The sequence below is a fragment of the Ciconia boyciana genome, chromosome 24 (genome assembly GCF_034638445.1).
Source record: "Ciconia boyciana chromosome 24, ASM3463844v1, whole genome shotgun sequence".
Taxonomy (NCBI): domain Eukaryota; kingdom Metazoa; phylum Chordata; class Aves; order Ciconiiformes; family Ciconiidae; genus Ciconia; species Ciconia boyciana.
In genome coordinates, this window is record NC_132957.1 from 4,900,780 (window position 1) to 4,918,540 (window position 17,761).

A 17,761-nucleotide genomic window follows, 5' to 3' on the forward strand; every position below is an offset into this window, starting at 1 on the left:
TTTTAGACAGAACTTTCTTGTTTTTTCTTTTTATTATTGTTCTCACTAAAACCAAATTCAGCAACTCCCTGGCACACACATGAAAAACTCTCCTTGCAGAATGCCTCCTGAACAAAGCTGAAGTGTGCCTACATTATGTCTTTACACAGCCATCTACAAAATACTGAAAGCAAGACCTAGTTTTTCTGAGATATTTCTGTGGCCAAGAGGTAGAGAGAAAAACGCCTCATAGCAGTCTGCCATCGAAAAGAACCGGAAAGTACAAATGCAGATCCACCCCGTTTCCCTTTTGCAAAGTGCTGTGGAAAGGGACACAACTGCTCCCCAAAGCATCCCCCCAAAGGCAGTCCTGACCCCAGTGGCAGGATTTGCCTGCGCAGGTGCAGCACCTTGTTACTGGGAACAGAGAGGCAGGCAGAGGCCTCTGTGCAGCTTCACAGATTGAGCAGGTGGTTTCTCACTCCTCCCCGTGGTTGGAGAACATACAGCTGGGCTGGAGAAGGCGGCAGAGGATGGCCAGTCTTGTCTGAAATCAGGAAGTGGCTGGAGGATTCTTGGCTTGTGGGGCTTGCGTGCTGTAAAAAGAAAGAGACAGTCACGTCCAGCAGGCAGGCAGGACACCAGCAGCCATAAGAATGTGAAGAACCAGGGGCTCCTTCAAATAAAACCTCACTGCTCGCAGCAGGAGAGCAGCTTAGACAAGCACACCTTTCAGTGTGCTGTGCAGACTACGGAGCAGCACACACCAGCCGCCACGGGTGTCGAGACGGCAGTCTTTGCAGTCACATCGCCACGAAAACCACTAAAAATGCTTTGGGCTGCACAGAGTGTGACCCTGCCATGCGCGCAACTGGGAAAATACGGAACCTGAACCAGAAGTGTCTAAGGCAGAGCCATTCGGCAGAGACCGAGGCTCTCTGTTCACTGTGGTGGTTTTATCAGGGATGGGCATTTGGGAATTTTCTCACTCCTACCCAGTCAGACTCCAATACCAGCACTGTTCTCAGGAGAGACAAATACACTAGACTCAGACGATCTGCTGGAAGATATTTTAGTAGCTGTAGTTCAACTGCAAACATACAAAAATGCATCATCGTTCTGCTACCACTCATCTCTATGGGCCTCTGCCCAAAAAGAGCCACATACGTCACAGAGAACAGCACCAAACGCAGCCTCTCACCTACTCCATCTCGGTAGCATCATCTCACTCCAAATGCCTTTGACACAACAAAGATTTAATGTATTACACAACCAAACATCCCTTTTAAAATAAGGAAATACATTACTTTCCAGTTACCCTTTTGTAAACAAGATTATTTGCTTCCCAGTAAAAAAAGCCAGAAGATCACTGGAAGGCAAGCAGCGTGCCCTTTCAAATAATAGTTTAGAATTATATTACTGAGATAACTGCTTGGCATATTTGCACTGGGCTGCATTACGTCACCAAAGCCTCTGCCAGCCAGAACGGTCACTCAGATCAACAGGCAGTGTCACATCCCCTTGCTACCTGCGGCCCTGAGCAGCGTTCAGCTGGTCCTTCATGGCTATGGCATGTTTGAGCAGACTGTCGATGCTCTTGAAGTACACGCTGCTGTCAGTCATGTTCTTTATAGCACTGAAAAAAAGAAAAGAGGGGGGTGGAGGGAGATGGAGGACGGGTTAGTATTTCCAAAGGCATCATGGTTTTAGAGCACGCAGCCCCTGACAGAGAGGACCGTAAATAAGAAACCTCAACTTTATATGGCGCATTGCATCTTCACACACGAGCTAGCTGGTGGGTGGATTTACTGCAGGAGATCGGCAGGTCTGCAACCGCACACAGAACTGGGGAAGAGCTGGCACGCTCATCAAAGCGAAGCCCCTGAGATTCACGGTAACGGTTCAGAGAGCACTGCCTCGCACCCTCACACCCCCACCCCAACTATGCTTTCTCCCTGGCTTACACCAGGGAGGTGTCAGGGAAGCGCAGGCAGCTTCTGCTTTGTTTCTACCACAACACCTCCGCCTGCGAACACAACCCTCCTGCTTGGAGGAGTCTCTCGTACCTGCAGGCGTACTCCACTGTGTAGATGGCTCCTTGGCTTTGCTCCTCCCAGCTCTGCATGTCGGACTGGAAGAGAAGAAAAGGCGGCATCGTTAGGTGCGCACTGGACAGACGCAGCGGCGCAGCCCACAGCGGTACGCTCTGCCAGCCCTGCCCAAACAGAGGGGCTCTGGCTGCTTTTCACTGGAAATTGCGTTTGGATTCTGTCTCCCGCTTGACAGCCTGTGACACGCTCTGGGCGCCACGCACTAGCATTTAAAAGAAACATTTATTGTGTGTATTTCTGGAAAGGCTGCTAATTCAGGCCAACACTTTGGATGCTCTGGCAAAATTCCCCTTGTTTTTAGATGTTTTAGCCCACGAGCCAGCCAAGAGCCACGGTTAGTCAGGCTGCGAGCAACCAGCAACTGCGCTGAGTGCAATGGACCAGCTGGATGTTTCAGAGTACTCGGATCTCCCGGTGTGTCTGGCCCAGCAGGCAGCCAGGATCTGAACTAACACAGCTCCTGCAGAGTCAGGTCCTTAGTCCTTCATGCAAAACCAGGTAAAATTTATTTCACAGCACTGAAAGTTCTCATTTCATTAGGCCTGCCATTCATAAACGTTTTCACAGCCGCAAGCGTCCCTGTCCTCCAGTCTGCTCTGAAACTCTGGCATCTGATCCCAAGCAGCAGTCAGCACTGTGCCCTTCCTTTCACGAGCTTGGAAGGAGCCCCGTAAACTTCACACAAACTCAAGCAGCACTGCACGCAGCCACTTCTGGCACGGGACGTAGTTGTACGCTGTAGCTCCAAGGAAAGGGAAAACCAAACAAATACACAAGTCACAATGAAAGCGCAGCTGAATTCAGAGGTGTAGCTCAATAGATAACTATTTCAAAAGGCCTTAAGTAGTTCGGGCACTCTTTAAAATATGTTCTCATGGGAGCTAATTCTCCAGTCTATTCTGCTGGGTCTAGTTACGAGCCAGAAGAAATCCAAGGGCCTCTTTCAGTGAGTGAAGGGGGTCGGGTAGGAGCTTGGACTGCATCCAAAATCACTTCTGCTGTTCAAAGCCTGTCCTACATCAGGACGCTTGACCACATAGCTTTAAACTACAAAAGAAACAAGCCTCTACATGCAACGCTCTAGGCAGTTCTCTGCAGGAGAGGGGCCTTCGACCCAGGACTCACAACCCCACAGAGACTGCGCTCGTCCCAGAGTCCAATCGCGTTTTCCATGACTGTATCTGTTGCTGGGAACACGCTTTGCCTGCAGAGGCAGCTGCAAAAGACACAGAAACTTGCCTGCAGTTCCTCACCCTGCTCTCTCCAAGAGGTGCCAGATGATCTTTAACTACTATTTAGACCCCGACATCGCACTGGTTCAGTTGTACGTGTCAGAGCTGCTTGCCTGTGGTCCTGCTGTCTCTGAGCACCAGTAGATTTTAATCATTTCCCAGTATCGGAGCAAGTGATATCTGTTCCCAGCATTCCCACCACTTCCTGGGATTTTCATGTCCTTAATTAGGAACAAGAGTCTTTCCCTAGAGCTCCTCACTTCTTAATCTTTTCTTGATGTCCTTTCTTCAAATTCCCAGGACGTGCCCTTGGATGCAGTTTAAGAACTAAAGCCAGCTATTAATATACAATAGCACTAATGATGTATTACTGTTGCTTGGAAGTAAATTAACGAGGAGATGTAAGTTCTCAAAAGACCAGGCGAAATCCAGAAAGGCTGCTCTGTGCCGAGCGGGGCTTAGCAGCGCAGCTACGACGCGTGGAGGCAGTGAGGGCCTCGCATCACGCTCTATCTTATCAGGGAGGTGGTAAATCTGCTTGGAGAGTTTGAGATGGTGAGGAAGGTATTAAGATTATTGTTTTACCAAATCGTAGAAAGTTGCTTGTTGTAAAAGGCACGGAGGTGACCTTCTCCTCGCAGAAACTTTTCTCCCAGCCCCCTCCATCCCAATTTTTCCTAGGTTTAATCCCCCTGGGAATTTCAAAGGCTGCGTTTCAGAAGAACTCAGCCAGCCAGAGATGGAATTGCTGCACGGCTGAAGGAAAGCTGGAAACCACCAATAAATCCTGTTTCCTTTATACATTACCTGCATCTGGCGACTAAATTACCTGAGAATGGATCCACACGGAACATTTCTTTTTCTTCTTTTCTGTTCTGAAGAATTAAAACCACCTCACTTTAATGCCTTTGCTCTGATTTAGATAAAACCTGACAGCGTTTTCACGGTGCACAGCCCCGCTGACACCCTCCTGTTCCAGCGTCTAGCCATAAAGGCAATGGGCTCTGGCAGAGCAACCCAAAATATCCATCCCCATCTAATTGAACGCTCCGCTGTGACGATGGCCCTGTCAGGGCCCTGAGCGCATCCCTCTCTCCTGGGGTTTGGCTGCCTGGGCTCAAGGGCTTGACAGGCCCAGCCTGTTTGCTGCAAACAGCAATGCCTGAAACTGGGATAAAAGGAGAGTGGGATCAAGGACAACAGAGAGAACCTGGCCACAAGCCCGTTACCAGCAGCCTGGCAGCACAGTCAGGACACTGGCCTAACTGAGTTCTGTTTAACCTTCCCAGTTCCTACCAGGGACTGGTTACCAGCAGGGAGGAGAGCATGCTTCCAAACACGATGCTGCAGCCTTGGAATAACTGAACTCAGGAGCTGATGAGGCTGGAAGAGAAGTCACTAGCAGCAGCTCTGGATCTGCTGTTGTTCCAGCTGCAACAAATAATTTTCTTTCCATTTTTCTCCCATCTCTTGCCACATCAGTGCACCATGAAACGCAGCCAGGAACCAGGAAAGCAGTTAAGAAGCTGGAAATGCCCATGCAGTGGGCAAAAAGAAATGGATGTAAACAGCAGCACCTCCAAGCAAGCATCAGGAAATGTTTTCTAACGCTAGAGAGGCAAACGGGTACTGGGGTGGCACCGGGGCAGTGCCCCGCAGTGCCTCGAGGCAGAGGGCACCGCGCGGTTGGTGCACCTTTGTCCTGACGTGTGCCGTTACTGCGGGGAGCACGGCAAGCTCTTCCTCACGTACAAAGGCCACCGCTGCCCCAGCTGGGGCTAGCGGCCAGGGCAGGAGGGAGGCTGCAAGGCTGAACATGAAGGCATCGAAGACCAAAGGTATCTGATGCTTGTGACGGCTGCAGTCACACGGGGGGGGACGCAGGATCCTTGTATTTGCCGCTGGCATCCACAGGACAGCACGACCTCCTTTCTCACAGGAAGAAAGTGGAAAACAGCAGCAATTTTGGCTACAAAAGAGAATTCTCTGGGATGGCTGCAGCTAGGAAATGAACTGAGATGAGCCAAAGAGGTCACAGAACACTGTGGATAACTGCGATGAGCATGCCGAGCAGGGAAAATGAGAGAATCAAAGGTTTTCAGAGATCTTGCCCAGCATAAACCCCGCTGCCTAACAACACGCTCTGCGTCCGGCGCCTTCGCTCGGCTGTCGCTTCCATTAGCGCTTCTGCGCTGCCCCTCGCCCTCGTCCCCGTTACGCACCGTTCAGCGATGGAAACTGATCTCTTCCCTCTGCATGACTTGTCATACAATTTGCTCAATTTCCTTTTGTTCAGGACACATTCCCTGAAATTGGGACTATCTTGATTAAATGAAAGCAAGTGACAGCTCAGGAATAATATTACAAACCTGTCTCCCGCATGCCAGTGATGCAACCGCATCAGCACGCGCTATACATACATATACATCTCTATATACCTACCATTGCACACAGACACGTATAGAAAACGTTAATAAATAATTGAATAATAAAGTGTCACAATCCAGGTTAATTTGGAAACCAGGGCTGTAAAGCAAAGGTGAAAAATGGGGCCTGACAGTGCATTAGCATAGACATGAAGCAGTAATCTATTCATGAGACATCACTCCTAATGAATCATGACTGGCAGAAGAGGGAGAAGGACAACAAGGCTGGCATTAAAGTGTCTGTGCTCTGTGCTCTGGAGGAAAGGAGGAACACAGCTGTGAGATGCGATTCATTATCCTGCTTTGCCTCACGTGGGCTCTTCTCACTTGTTTCTCCCCCTTCCCTCCTCTCACCCTCCCCCTTATTTTATGTAGGAAATAAAAACCTCACGGCATAGGCAGGGGTAATAAGATTTAACATCTCCCTTCTCCCCATACAAGACAGACTACTCATTTTTCTTTGTCTCCACACACAAGTCCAGCTGTGTGAGCATGCTTTCGCGGTTGGGCTCTCAAGTTTTTTTTCCTGCAGGTAAATTTGTCCCCTCACGCCCTCCAGTTCAGACTGAGCCGGGGTTCCGCAGCACCTTGCACCCCGATATCCAATTTCCTCCCTCCTTCCCACCCGCTAAGGGAGGTGAAATAGGGACGATGTGCCAAGTCAGGAAAACGGCTTGTGCCCGACTGTGTGGCAGCTCTGGAGTCCAAAGCGAAGCATGACTCACCTTGTGCTGTGCGAGCTCTGGAAGGGATCTCCGCACGTGCTCCTGCAGCCGGTACAGTGCCACGGAGGGCTCGTTGGCTAGGACGTACATGCTCTCCGTGAATTTGTCCGTAACTGCAACAAGAAAAACAACAAGAGTTATGGAAAACGGGGAGGAACAGGGGGAAGGTGGGGTCGGAAAGGGTGCCCTGGAGCGCTGGTCCTGTCCCCAACACAACAATGGAGAGATCAGAGCAAAACGCCACGTATTTTTTATAACTAGTCTGTTAACAAGGACATGAAAGCAAAATCCTGCTAACAGGCAGTTCCGTTTCCACTCTCCCCATAATGGCATCTGCAGCCAGCGATGAGCTGGGCTCCAGCCGCAGACAGACCAGCCTGGGATGTCACTGCCTCCACGGTCCCCTACGAGCTCTGGCTGTTCTGGGTTCAGGGACCATGCCCGTCACCGGGCCCTTTCTGACCAATTCACAGGGGGGCAGGAGATGAGCAGAGCCTGGCAGCGGCCTGGCTCCCATTCCTGTGCTCCACAGCTGCCCCGTCCGGCTGGGAGTGCCGGCATCTCCCGCTCTGGACGCTCCCTGTCTTGTTACCGGCCGTTCGGATTCATCTCTGCTCAGGGCCTCGAGCTCTCCTGTGTTGCAGCCACTCCCCGCCGCGGGGTCCTTCTGTTGCTCCCCTCCAGACACCTCCCCCAGGTGACATCCTAAAAACGTCCACGGAGGAGACGCAGTGACCGCAGACCAGGGCTCGGGAAGCTCCGGTGCCGTTTCGAGCTGCCTGCTGAAGCGTTTCCCCTCCCTCCACCCCTCTTCTCCTGGCCCGACCTCTGCCCGGAGCCACCCTCCACCCAGGAACACCTTTTCAGCTGGTGGTTTGCGCAGCTACGTTACAGCTCCGACCTCTCTTTCCCTGCAGATTTGCAAGGAGAACGCTGACAGCTCCGAATAATTAAGACACAGAAAAATGAGAGATCGGTTCACGGTTCGTACTAGGTGTGCGTGGGGGTGAATCAGGGAGCTGAAGCAGAATCACCAGGCTGAAGCAGAACACCTTTCAGCTTCTGCATAATTTTCTATTTTAAGGAAAAGGATTCTCTGCTCCTCCCTTCAGCTTTTGTTTCAGTGACAACTGCTCGGATCCCGCAGTTCTGTAACGCCGGCAGACACGCCGAGCCTTCTGAATGCAAATGGGAATAAATGCAAAATTGTACAGGAATAATTATACCCACCCGGGGCAGACACGGCTGCTGTCTGTCTGTCTGTCTGTCTCCCCTCCTGACACGAGCTATTCAACAGAACCACGCAGCGGGTAAAGAGGGGACGAGGCGGGAGGGGAGGACACAGGCAGCTCCCGGCAGGGCCAGGCCCCGAGGGGCCGGGGGGGGCCCTCAGGGGTCCCGCCAGCTCTGCCTGCCCCGAGCTGCGGGGTCCTGTCGGGGCATGTCGTCCCCTGCCCTGTCACGACCTCCAGTGCCCCATCGTGACTAACCCCACGGTGCCTTTTTGGGCCCTGCGACACCCCGTCACCCTCCGCCCTCTCGCAACTTGCCCTGTCCCGTCGTACTCTTTCTCTCTCACGACCCGCAGGGCCCTGTCGTGACTTCTGCTGTCGCTGCAGACCCCTGTCGTGCCCGCGCCCTGTCACAACCCGCGGGGTCCTGGCGCGACCGGCCAACTCAGACCCGCAGGGCCATGCCGCGACCGGCCCCGCGGCTGCCGGGCCCCACTGAGCCACCGCTCCCCGGCCGCCCCGGCCCCGGCCCCGGCCCCGGCCCGCTCCCACCTTTCTTCACCTTCAGCTGCATCTCGGGCTCCTCCATCCCGCCCCGCCGCCACTTCCGCTTCCGCCGGCGCCCGCCAAAACCGCCCCTGCCGGAAACCGCCGCGGCGCCCCTGCCCCACAAACAGCCCCGGCTGGAAACATCGCCCCAGCGCTACCGTTCTGCCCCCCCTCCCCTCCATCCGCGGCCGGGTGCTCCCCCCGGGCTGTCCCCGGGCCCGGGCCCATACCGCGGATGGGCGCCGGGAGTGCCCCGGGGCGTCCTTCCCCGGGTCGGACCACTGTGTCCCTGCTGCCCCGAGCCAGCCCGGCCCCGGGGGAGTGTGTTAAAACACCACGATCGCGCCTTTTCTCATCAGTGCCCCCCCCCCGCCCAGGGCCTGGGGGGCTGGAGCCGCTCTCCTCAGGCGGGAGCGGGACGTGGGGCCCTGTCCGGGATGAAGGACACATGGGGGGGGGTGTCCCCCCCCAAGTCAGCGGGGACCTGCTGCCCCATGGCCACCGCCACCCCGTCCCCATCCCACGAAAGGGACTGTCGCTTTAACGCCAGGCTTTCCGCCTCGCCCGGCCTCCATGCCGTCAGCGGGCAGGTGGAGCCGGACTGGGGCCCCCACTGTGTCCCCCGCTCCCCTCGGGCGGCCTCCCAGCCCGGCCCGGCCCGGCCCGGCCCTGCCTTGCCAGGCCGGCCCGGCTGAGGCCGGAGGAAGGGGAAGTGCTGGGGCAGGACGCGGGAACGGGGGGGCCCCTGCGCCAGAGGATGCCGGGGGTGAGCCCAGACTCCTCGCCGGAGAACGGCGGCTTGGCCTGAGCTGGGACAGGCCCCACCGGCCAGCCCGGGGACGGCGAGGTGGGCAGGGATGGCCGGAGATGGCAGTGGGGTGGCTGGGGAGAAAGGGGGGGGGGTTCCCCTCCGACCCGCCCTGGCTCGGCCCCGTTGCGAGCGGGAAGGCGGCCGCGCTCGGACGAGCGGTTCGGAGACGGTCCCGGTGCAGCTTCGCGACGTGACGGGAGCTTTTGTCCACCAGCAGTGTGAGGAATGTGGCCGGAGAGGGCAAGCGGGACCCCCAAACTGCGCTGCTAGCACGGAGGAGTTCGGTGGCCGCAAGCACTTGGTGCCTGGGGACTCTGCTCTCTCCGTCCCGGGAGATGTCCCCACTTTTTCCCCCTTCCTCACGCGTTGTTGTGTGGCAGCTGCCCCATGGAAGGTGAAGAAGCGGTCGCCCGGCTTGTGGAGACCCCCCTGAACGACCGGCACGCCCAGGAGCTCCTGAAAGAGGGTGAAAACGGAGCCGAGGGAGCAGCAGCCACAGAGGAGCCGGCTGTGACCAGGGACATGGGGGACAGCCGTGCCCTCCCGGGGCATCTGCGGCCGGACCAGGACATGCCACGCTTGGACCACGGGGACGGTGAGTGATGGGGGGGTGGGAGCCGAGACGGGGCATGCACGGACCCGGGACCCTGCAGCATCCGTCCCCCTGTAAACGGGGATCAACGTGCCCTCCGCCCTGGGGTCGGGGTGCACGCGGGGTGCTTGCCGTGCCGGTTGGGTCTCGTTGTGCCGCGTGTGGAGCCCAGCCTGCTCCCCGACAAGCGGAACCGAGGTCCCTAACGGCCGCCCTTGTTTTGTAGGTGGAGCAGACCCTCTGCCGAAGCCCTTGACTGCCTCGATGGACGCGCAGAGGAGCACCAAGCTCTCAGCCCTTGACAGTGAGTGTGGCAGAGCCTGGTGCTCACAGATGCTCAGGTGCAGCCCCAGTGGGAGACAGGCATGGGAGAGGTCATCTGGATCTCTCATCCCACAGTCGCAGCTAGAAAAAAAGTCTTTTACTGCTGCTGGTCCCTCCCATAACGTGACAAAGCCAAATCCAAACCCAGACCTTGCTGATGACTCGTGCCAGCAGTGAGAGGTCGCTGCGGCTCCGTGCAGTGGAATCAGAGATGGCAAACTCTTTCCATAGACTTCCCTAATTAAACTACAAATCGCTTGTTGAAAACACATTGAGATTTCCAAGTGGAGCTCTTCAAGGGTAGGAAATACGAGGATGAACTTGAGTGCATCCCCCAGGCTGTCCTCTGCAGTATATCGTTTGCAATTATGCCATTAATGCCAGATCTCGGCCTCCCGCAGTGCCCCAGATGGACCCTGCCCCTCCTTGGGCAGCTGTTGAGGCTGTTTTATCTTCCCTGCTCAGCTGTTGGTCCCTGCACGCTGGTCAAACCTCAGTCTCCAGGCTCTTTACTTGCAAGGGAATAGTTCTTTTTTTGCAGGACTCAGTTTTTGCCAGGGACAGGAGGGAACAGCTTCAAAGTGCACGAGACCTGAGCTTTCATGAGGTTCTCGGCCTCAAGTAAGCGTAGTTCCTCCCTGTGCACGGAGGAGATGCGCCCTGACTCTTTCCTCTCCCTGGAACAGGCTTCCCCCTGAAGCACTCGAACACGCTGACGAACAGGCAGCGAGGCAACGAGGTCTCAGCCCTCCCGGCCACGCTGGACAGTGAGTACTGCCGGGCAAAGCGGGCTGTGCATCCCACACCGTGGATGCCTACAGGGTGTAGAGGGAGCAGAGGGATAGCGGGGCTGGAGCCTCCCTCCGTCTCTCAGGGGCGGTCTCTCAGGCTTCTCCCTGCAGTGCTGTTGCTCTCAGCACTCGCCGTGTCTGGCTGTCCCCGCCGCTGTACGGCAGAAGGGTGTTAGATACCCGTCGGGTTTTTTGGGGCTCAGACGGGGGCTGTCCAGTCACCACCGCCCCAGACTTGCAGGGACCCCCCTACAGACGGTGGGTGCTGAGCTGGGGCAAGTTTGTCCTGATGGGTGATTTCTTTCTATCCCCCAGCGTTGTCCATCCACCAGCTTGCTGCCCAAGGAGAGCTCAGCCAGCTGAAAGAGCACCTTCAGAAAGGTACACGTCTCTTCCTTTGGGTTCTTACCCCAGATCATGCAGAGTCCTGCCAGGTCATAGCATGCCTTCTGATAAACCCTTGGCTTAGTTTTACAGCCTTCGTTGGGTTTACTGGGGGGACAGGGAGCAGAGGGGGCTTTACCCTTCCCATTTACAATGTCTCATCCATGTTTGTGCAGGCGAGAACTTGGTAAATAAACCCGATGAGAGAGGTTTCACGCCGCTGATTTGGGCTGCAGCCTTCGGAGAGATCGAAACGGTCCGTCACCTGCTGAAATGGGTAAGGCCACGCTCACGCAGCACCTCGTTAACAGGAGACTTCCCATCTCCAGTCCCGGTGGCTGCCAAATTGTCCGGCACCGTCCTGGTACCATCTCAGCCAATCTTTCCCACGGCACCAAAGAGGACACGTTTGCAGAGCTAACGGCTCAGACGCTGTCGGATGCTACTCCCCATTGGGCTGTGAGCTAAGTCAGGAGCACGAAGAGCCTTATCTCACAGCTAGCAATAACTGTTTGTAATTAAATATCTGCTTATTGGTAATTTGAGATCAGGCTTATCACTTGGGCCCTGTAATCTGCCAGCAAATGTGCTCACCGAGGTATCGTTGCAGTTAATGAACTCATTGCTGCATCGTCCTTGAGTGCCGGGCTTGCAGTCGAGGAGTGTCTGGGGGTGAGCGGAAACCAGATCCTCTTGCGCTCTGGATCAAGCTGCTCCCCAAAGCTCAGTCCCACGTCCACGTGTGTCCAATGATCAGCGAGCGCTCACGCCACACGAGCACTGGCCGAACTCTGGGTCTGTTACTGTATTAGCAGCAAAATTGCAATGCATTATCAGAGAGACAAACAGAGCCCAAAATAAATGAGGTGATACACTGGTAGAGGCTATAATGAAGTTCAGGAGAGGTCCCCGGCTGGCAGGGCTTGGAGGACACAGAGGTTTTCTAGGTAAATCAGTAACAAAAGAGACGGTGGATACTGTACAGGCACCTAGACAGGGCCGGTGACACTGTTACTAGTGATGGGGAAGAGGGCTGAGTAACAGGAACCATCGGGCTTAGTTTACTGACACTGGAGAAGGGCATTTAAATCCTCACCCGAGATGTTTGATGATGATTAAAATATGCCCGGTAAGAACTTTGGTAAGGAGAGGTCACTGGAAAGGCGTGAGCTGTCTCTGCCCCATCAGGCTGTGGGAACCTGGCTCCATGATGAGCCCCCCTGGGGTACCCAGCAAGGCTGTGCTGAGCACCCCAAGTCTCAGCGGGGCTCCTTCGCCTGTCGGGGCTAACGCCTGTGCCGTCCCCAGGGCGCTGACCCCCACGCGCTGGCGAAGGAGCGGGAGAGCGCCCTGTCCCTGGCCAGCATGGGTGGCTACACGGACATCGTCATCATGCTGCTGGAGAGGAACGTGGACATCAACATCTACGACTGGGTGAGTGCCGCCAGGCTCAGGCTGCGGCAGGAACCGCGCCAGCGCTGGGAGCGACACCAAGCCGCGGACGGGGCTCCACAAAGCTCATTTTAAAAAGCAGCAGCGAGTTCACATTGTTCTGGGCCGAGTTAGCAGCAATGCTTTCCTCCTAGATGCTTCCCAGGCTCACAGCGCTCGTTTGCCTGCTCATGCAGTTGTTTCGAGAAATTAATCTGGATAATAATTTTAAATGGTTTCCTCAGTTGTTCACACTGGTGATGTTACCAGCCACAAGGAAACGGCGCTCAGAACTTAAGGTTGTTTTTAAAATTACACAATTTAAAAGTTGTTGTATTGCATATAGAGAATAAAACCTGCGCAGAGCCGCTCTGCGAGAAAACACCCAGCCCGGAGCTGGGAGAGGGCGGAAAGGGGATCCCAGCGGGTCGGGGACCTCCGGGAGAAGCAGGAGCTGTGTGAGCACGGCCCCGCGCGAGGCCGGCAATGACACAGCCCCTTCCCTTTCCCTGCAGAACGGCGGCACTCCTCTGCTCTACGCCGTGCGCGGCAATCACGTCAAGTGTGTCGAGGCCCTACTAGGTAACGGGGAAGATCTGCACTTAGTCCTTGGCCTCGAATCGCTGCTCGGTGGTAACCGCCTTGGGGAGAGAGCCTGACACGCCTGGGGGGAGAAACTGAGCAGCCTGGGGGTGTCGCGGGGGGGTGCCCAGCCAGGATGGGCACCTTTTGGGGGTCCCCTCGCCCTGTGCCTGACCTGGAGGGGATGCCGCGTTGGTAGAGGAGCTCCGTGCCCTGATCTCCACTGCCTGCTTGCAGCTCGCGGCGCCGACCTGACGACAGAGGCAGATTCTGGCTACACCCCGATGGATCTGGCCGTGGCCCTGGGACACAAGAAAGGCAAGTGTCCCCTCCGTGCCTGGCAGGGAGCCCTGCCTTCCCTCCCCAAAAAGCCTCCAGGCAATTCCCAGCTTCCAGCCTTGCTCGGGGTTTTTTTTGACCTTCCACCACAGCTTCCCGCTCTGCCACGCAGAGAAACCGCACCAGAGAAATCAAGATGGGTCCTGTTCCCCTTGCTGCCCCTCGAAAGCAGAGCTGTGCTGGAGATAGGGCTGGGACAGGGGACTTAGGGACAGGCCCCTGGAGAAAGGGGTTTTCCAGCCTCCCACTGGAAAACAGGAGCAAAATGGTGACCAGGTCCTGCCCACAGCGGTACCGGCTTCTCAGAGGCTTGGCTTCCCTGGGTTTTACTTCTCTCCCCTCCGTTAGTCCAACAGGTTATTGAAAATCACATCCTCAAGCTATTTCAGAAAAAGGAGCTGGACTGACGCGGCGGCTCACGCTGCACTGCTGCAGCACCAGCACTTCCCCCGGCCGACGCAGGGCTCTCACCTGGGACCAACACGGCCTCACCCAGCCGTCCCGAAACGGGCAGCGGCGCGATGCTTCAAGCAAGGAGCACGTGGAGCAAGCCAGGAACTGCCTGCCCTCGCTGGATCTATGCCTCTCCCGGAGGGTGGCACAGCCACAGTGCCTCACGCTCGGGGACACTCATTCCTCAGGGCAGCTGCATTTCTGCCCTGTCCGGGCTCGGCTGCTTCGTGCGTGTGTGCATTCAGGTATTGCATTATTGGAAGTAAACTCTAAAGCAGCCGTGTGGAGCCCTGTCCATTGCCTCAGCCTGTCACAGCTGCCCGTCCCCGATCCCAGCACCAGCTACTGGGGGAACCGTGAGGGGAACCGGGCCAACCAACCTCTTCAAGGCCTTCACCCTCCCAGTGCCTTGTATTCCTCTCCAGAGCTGTCTCTTTGAAGAGATAAGCTCCCTCTTACGCCCATAAACTTGCCAAGCCCACCCTGCATGCAGTGCTATAACCAGCCAGGGAAAGATCCGTAGAGCGGGAGCAAAACCCTGCAAGAAGCATCACCCTGCCAGCCAGGGACACGGCACGGCCCCGGCCGACAGCCGGCACACTGCGATCCCGAGCCGGAGCCCCGCGAGGCCGCAAACAGCCGCTCCAAGAAGTTCAGGGGTGGTTAAGCAAAGGCGAGAGGCAGCCAGAGCCCACAGCACATGGAGGTGGCACTTCTCCTCTCTCCTGCTCAAGCCACGCGCTGGCACGGCCATGGCAAACCCCGGAGGGCTCGGTCCTGGGGTGCCGCTTGCCCAAGGAGCAGCCGGGAAGGAGCGGGGACACCATTTATTCGGCCGGTTACACAGGCTGCGTCCCACCAAAGGCTCGGAAGTCCAGCACGTGGATCTCTGCACTAGCGTCCCTCTGTCACTGCCATCCCGTGGGGCAGGGGTTCTCTCTCAGCGCCTTGGGGTGCAATTGGAGGCAGCGCGTCCCCGCTGGCAGGGTTTGCTGTCCCCTTTCCCCCCGCGCAGCAGAGCCCTTGTGGGGGAACGCAGGCGATGGGGGAGCAGCCCCCCCACGCTGTCCCTCGCCGCTGCCCTAGAGCCTCTCCCCCAGCACCCCGAGGTGGTACACCACGATCCTCCCGAAGAAGTCAGTGCTGTTCTCGAAGGTGATCTTCAGCTTATCCAGCACCGTCTCCTCCACCTGGAATCTGTGCGGGGCCCGTAAAGGAGAAAAATAGGCAGGGAGATGCCACGACACGCGGGAGACCTGCTCCGAGCGGCCCCACGTGGGGCTCGCACCCTGGTGTACCACAGCCGGCGATGTCCGGATTTGCTCCAGCTCCGCTGAGTTGCTTTAGCGGTAGCAACGTGCCAACAGGCACCTGCAGGTCTGTCGTTTAAATCGCAGCTCTGCCATCGCCCCCCTGTCCCTCCACAGCCGCGGGTGGCTCTGAATAAACCCACCAAGCCGTTCGACCCAGCCCGTAATGTGGCAAAGGATATCTGCATGGCGTTGATGTCCTCGGGGTACAGGTCGGATATTTTTACTGGTTCTTCGCCTGCTCTGCAGCCTGCGGAGGGCGAAGGTGGAGGCAGCCGTGCGGAGGCTCAGGTGCCGGGGGAGCCTCCAATGGTTGCCGCGGCCTCGGCCGCTCCGTCCTCTCTGCTGCAGGGCTGGGAGCAGTGGTCCGTCTAATGGACCGGGTTCCCCACCTACACCCAAAGCATCCCAGAGAACCCCAGATCCTCGCTATGCACCCCTCTCCGCTCCAGCCCACGTCCTCAGCCCCTCTGGGGTTTGGGGAATGGCTAACAAACACCTCTGGGCCTTGCAAGAAACAGCTGCGGGATCCAGATGTGGGTAAACAGAGGCAGAGGGACCCCCACACCCCCAAACCAGCTCCTCACCTTCCAGCGTGCACAGCCGGCTGGAGAATCCCCCCTGGAACTGGATGTGGAGCTGCGAGACCTTGACGGTGCGGGGGAAATCCAGGGTGACCCACTGGCACGTGCCCTGAAGGCAGGAACGACACCAGGGCTCCGTCACAGCGGGGAGAGCGGGGTGTTCACCGTGTGCGCGGCTCCCGTCCCCCGTACGCGGCTCTTGTCCCATGCACGGCTCCCGTCCCACCCCTCCGGCATCCCCTGTCCTCGTCCCCCCACCTGGTCTGAGTTCCAGCACGTCTCCTCGCTCGCATCGAACATGTGCTTCTTCCCAAACTGCTTCACGTCCCGGTTAAGCACGGAGCTCACCCTGCAGGTACACGTGCCACCGTCCCGGGGACACGACGGGGACAGCATCAGCGATGGGACGCGAGTCCCCTGCAGGGCCAGGGGACAGCGCGTGGCACTCAGGAGGGACCCACCTGGGGGTGCTGGCCGCAGCACCCCGCTGCCTGCTGTCCCCTCGGGGGGCCGGGACTCACCGCGTGGCCGTGTCGGCGCAGATCAGGGGCTCCAGGGGCATCGCTGCCTGCGGCCGCGCTGCCTGCAGAGAGACGGGGTCAGCGAGGGGCAAAAATGGGGACACCCAGCAGCAACGGGGACGCCTGGGCAGCACTGGGGACACTCCAGCAGCATTGGGGACCACCCGAGCAGCAATGGGGACCCTCGGACAGCACTGGGGGCACCCTGGCAGTACTGGGGGCACTCCGGCAGCACTGGGGACCCTCAGGCAGCACTGGGGTCATCCGGGCAGCATTGGGGACCCCCTGAGCAGCACTGGGGACCCCCAGACAGCATTAGAGGGCTCCAGACAGCAATGGGGACCTCTGGGCAGCAATGGGGACACCCAGCAGCATTGGGGACCCCCCGAGCAGCATTGGGGACAGCCGGGTAGCGATGGGGACACTCTAGCAGCATTGGGGACCCCCGGACAGCATTGGAGGCATCCAGGCAGCAATGGGGACACCCAACAGCATTGGGGACACCCCGAGCAGCATTGGGGACCCCCGAACAGCACTGGGGACCCTTGAGGAGCATTGGGGACCCCCCGAGCAGCACTGGGGACCCCCGGACAGTATTACAGGCATCCAGGCAGCACTGGGGACGCCCAGCAGCATTGGGGACCCCCGAGCAGCACTGGGGACCCCCGGACAGTATTAGAGGCATCCAGGCAGCACTGGGGACCCCCGAGCAGCACTGGGGACACCCGCGCAGCACCGGCCACCGCCGGGTCCCACCCCCGCCGCGCCCCGCGCCCATCCCCGTCCCCTCGGGCCGCCGCGCACTCACCGCCCGCCCGGCGCAGGAAGCGGCGGAACTGCTTCCCGGGACCCGGGCGGCCGGGACCGCCCTCCCCCCCCACCCCGCACCGCTCCGCCCCTCCCCGCCCCGGGGACACCGGCGAGCGGGACCGCCCTGCCCTCCCCAGCACCCCTCCCCGCGGGGGCCGTGCAGCACCCCGGGCACCCCGGGCAGCATCCCCGGCCCAGCACCGCCGTGGGGTGCTGTCCCCCGAGCCTCACCCCCCCCGCAAAGGCCTCGTCCCGTCCCGTCCCGTCCCCCCAGCCGCTCCCCCCGGCCCCTGCACGGCCCTGGGGTCGGGGGTACCCCCCCACCCCCACCCCGAGGCGGCTCCAGGGGGGGACCGCGCCGGGCCCCGGGCTGGGGGCGACTGGGTGCCCTCCTGGGCCAGCTCTGTAGGTGGCACTGGCGGAGCGCAGCTGAACGCGGCAGCGGCGAGAGACCGCAGGGAGAGCCCGAGTGCGGGGTGTGCAGGAGCCCCGCACCCCGGCATCCCTGCGTGCTCCAAATCCCTGTGCACCCCAACATCCTGCGCACCCTGGCATCCCTGCGTGCTCCAAATCCC

At 58.2% G+C, this 17,761-nt stretch overlaps 3 protein-coding genes across 5 annotated transcripts; 1 reads left to right on the plus strand and 2 right to left on the minus strand.

Moving 5' to 3' along the window:
- Positions 1-16: 16 nt before the first annotated feature.
- BORCS8 (BLOC-1 related complex subunit 8) lies at positions 17-8,354 on the minus strand. Its single transcript, XM_072845727.1, has 5 exons — positions 8,258-8,354; positions 6,474-6,586; positions 2,046-2,110; positions 1,508-1,615; positions 17-575 (listed from the first exon to the last, which is right to left on the minus strand). The coding sequence occupies exons 1-5, from the start codon at positions 8,292-8,294 to the stop codon at positions 533-535; spliced, it is 366 nt and encodes a 121-aa protein (XP_072701828.1). The 5' UTR covers positions 8,295-8,354; the 3' UTR covers positions 17-532.
- Positions 8,355-8,832: 478 nt separating this feature from the next.
- On the plus strand, positions 8,833-14,248 carry RFXANK (regulatory factor X associated ankyrin containing protein). 2 transcript variants are annotated; one of them, XM_072845473.1, is made up of 10 exons: positions 8,833-9,101; positions 9,446-9,660; positions 9,884-9,961; positions 10,668-10,748; positions 11,088-11,153; positions 11,333-11,433; positions 12,465-12,590; positions 13,103-13,169; positions 13,407-13,487; positions 13,857-14,248. In XM_072845473.1, the coding sequence occupies exons 2-10, from the start codon at positions 9,453-9,455 to the stop codon at positions 13,913-13,915; spliced, it is 867 nt and encodes a 288-aa protein (XP_072701574.1). In that variant the 5' UTR covers positions 8,833-9,101; positions 9,446-9,452; the 3' UTR covers positions 13,916-14,248. The 2 variants fall into 2 exon arrangements, with proteins under 2 accessions (XP_072701574.1, XP_072701575.1); XM_072845474.1 differs by having other exon boundaries at positions 8,833-9,020.
- A 525-nt stretch (positions 14,249-14,773) lies between these two features.
- Positions 14,774-17,240, minus strand: NR2C2AP (nuclear receptor 2C2 associated protein). Of its 2 annotated transcripts, none has more exons than XM_072845476.1 (6): positions 17,185-17,240; positions 16,377-16,438; positions 16,114-16,204; positions 15,859-15,964; positions 15,453-15,521; positions 14,774-15,159 (listed from the first exon to the last, which is right to left on the minus strand). In XM_072845476.1, exons 2-6 carry the CDS (start codon positions 16,415-16,417, stop codon positions 15,044-15,046), a joined length of 423 nt encoding a protein of 140 aa, XP_072701577.1. In that variant the 5' UTR covers positions 16,418-16,438; positions 17,185-17,240; the 3' UTR covers positions 14,774-15,043. The 2 variants fall into 2 exon arrangements, with proteins under 2 accessions (XP_072701577.1, XP_072701576.1); XM_072845475.1 differs by having other exon boundaries at positions 16,114-16,272; positions 17,185-17,230.
- Positions 17,241-17,761: the final 521 nt, after the last annotated feature.

Coding starts and splice junctions, on each gene's coding strand:
- RFXANK (XM_072845473.1), top strand. CDS start 9,453: ATGGAAGGTGAAGAAGCGGTCGCCCGGCTTGTGGAGACCCCCCTGAAC. Junction 10,749..11,087: donor CCTCCCGGCCACGCTGGACA/GTGAGTACTGCC, acceptor TCTATCCCCCAG/CGTTGTCCATCCACCAGCTT. Junction 13,488..13,856: donor GGCCCTGGGACACAAGAAAG/GCAAGTGTCCCC, acceptor CCCCTCCGTTAG/TCCAACAGGTTATTGAAAAT.
- NR2C2AP (XM_072845475.1), bottom strand. CDS start 16,251: ATGCTGTCCCCGTCGTGTCCCCGGGACGGTGGCACGTGTACCTGCAGG. Junction 15,965..16,113: donor CGTGCTGGAACTCAGACCAG/GTGGGGGGACGA, acceptor TCCTGCCTTCAG/GGCACGTGCCAGTGGGTCAC. Junction 15,522..15,858: donor CCGGCTGTGCACGCTGGAAG/GTGAGGAGCTGG, acceptor CGCCCTCCGCAG/GCTGCAGAGCAGGCGAAGAA.
- BORCS8 (XM_072845727.1), bottom strand. CDS start 8,294: ATGGAGGAGCCCGAGATGCAGCTGAAGGTGAAGAAAG. Junction 6,587..8,257: donor GCAGCTGAAGGTGAAGAAAG/GTGGGAGCGGGC, acceptor TTCTTGTTGCAG/TTACGGACAAATTCACGGAG. Junction 2,111..6,473: donor CAGAGCTCGCACAGCACAAG/GTGAGTCATGCT, acceptor CTTCTCTTCCAG/TCCGACATGCAGAGCTGGGA.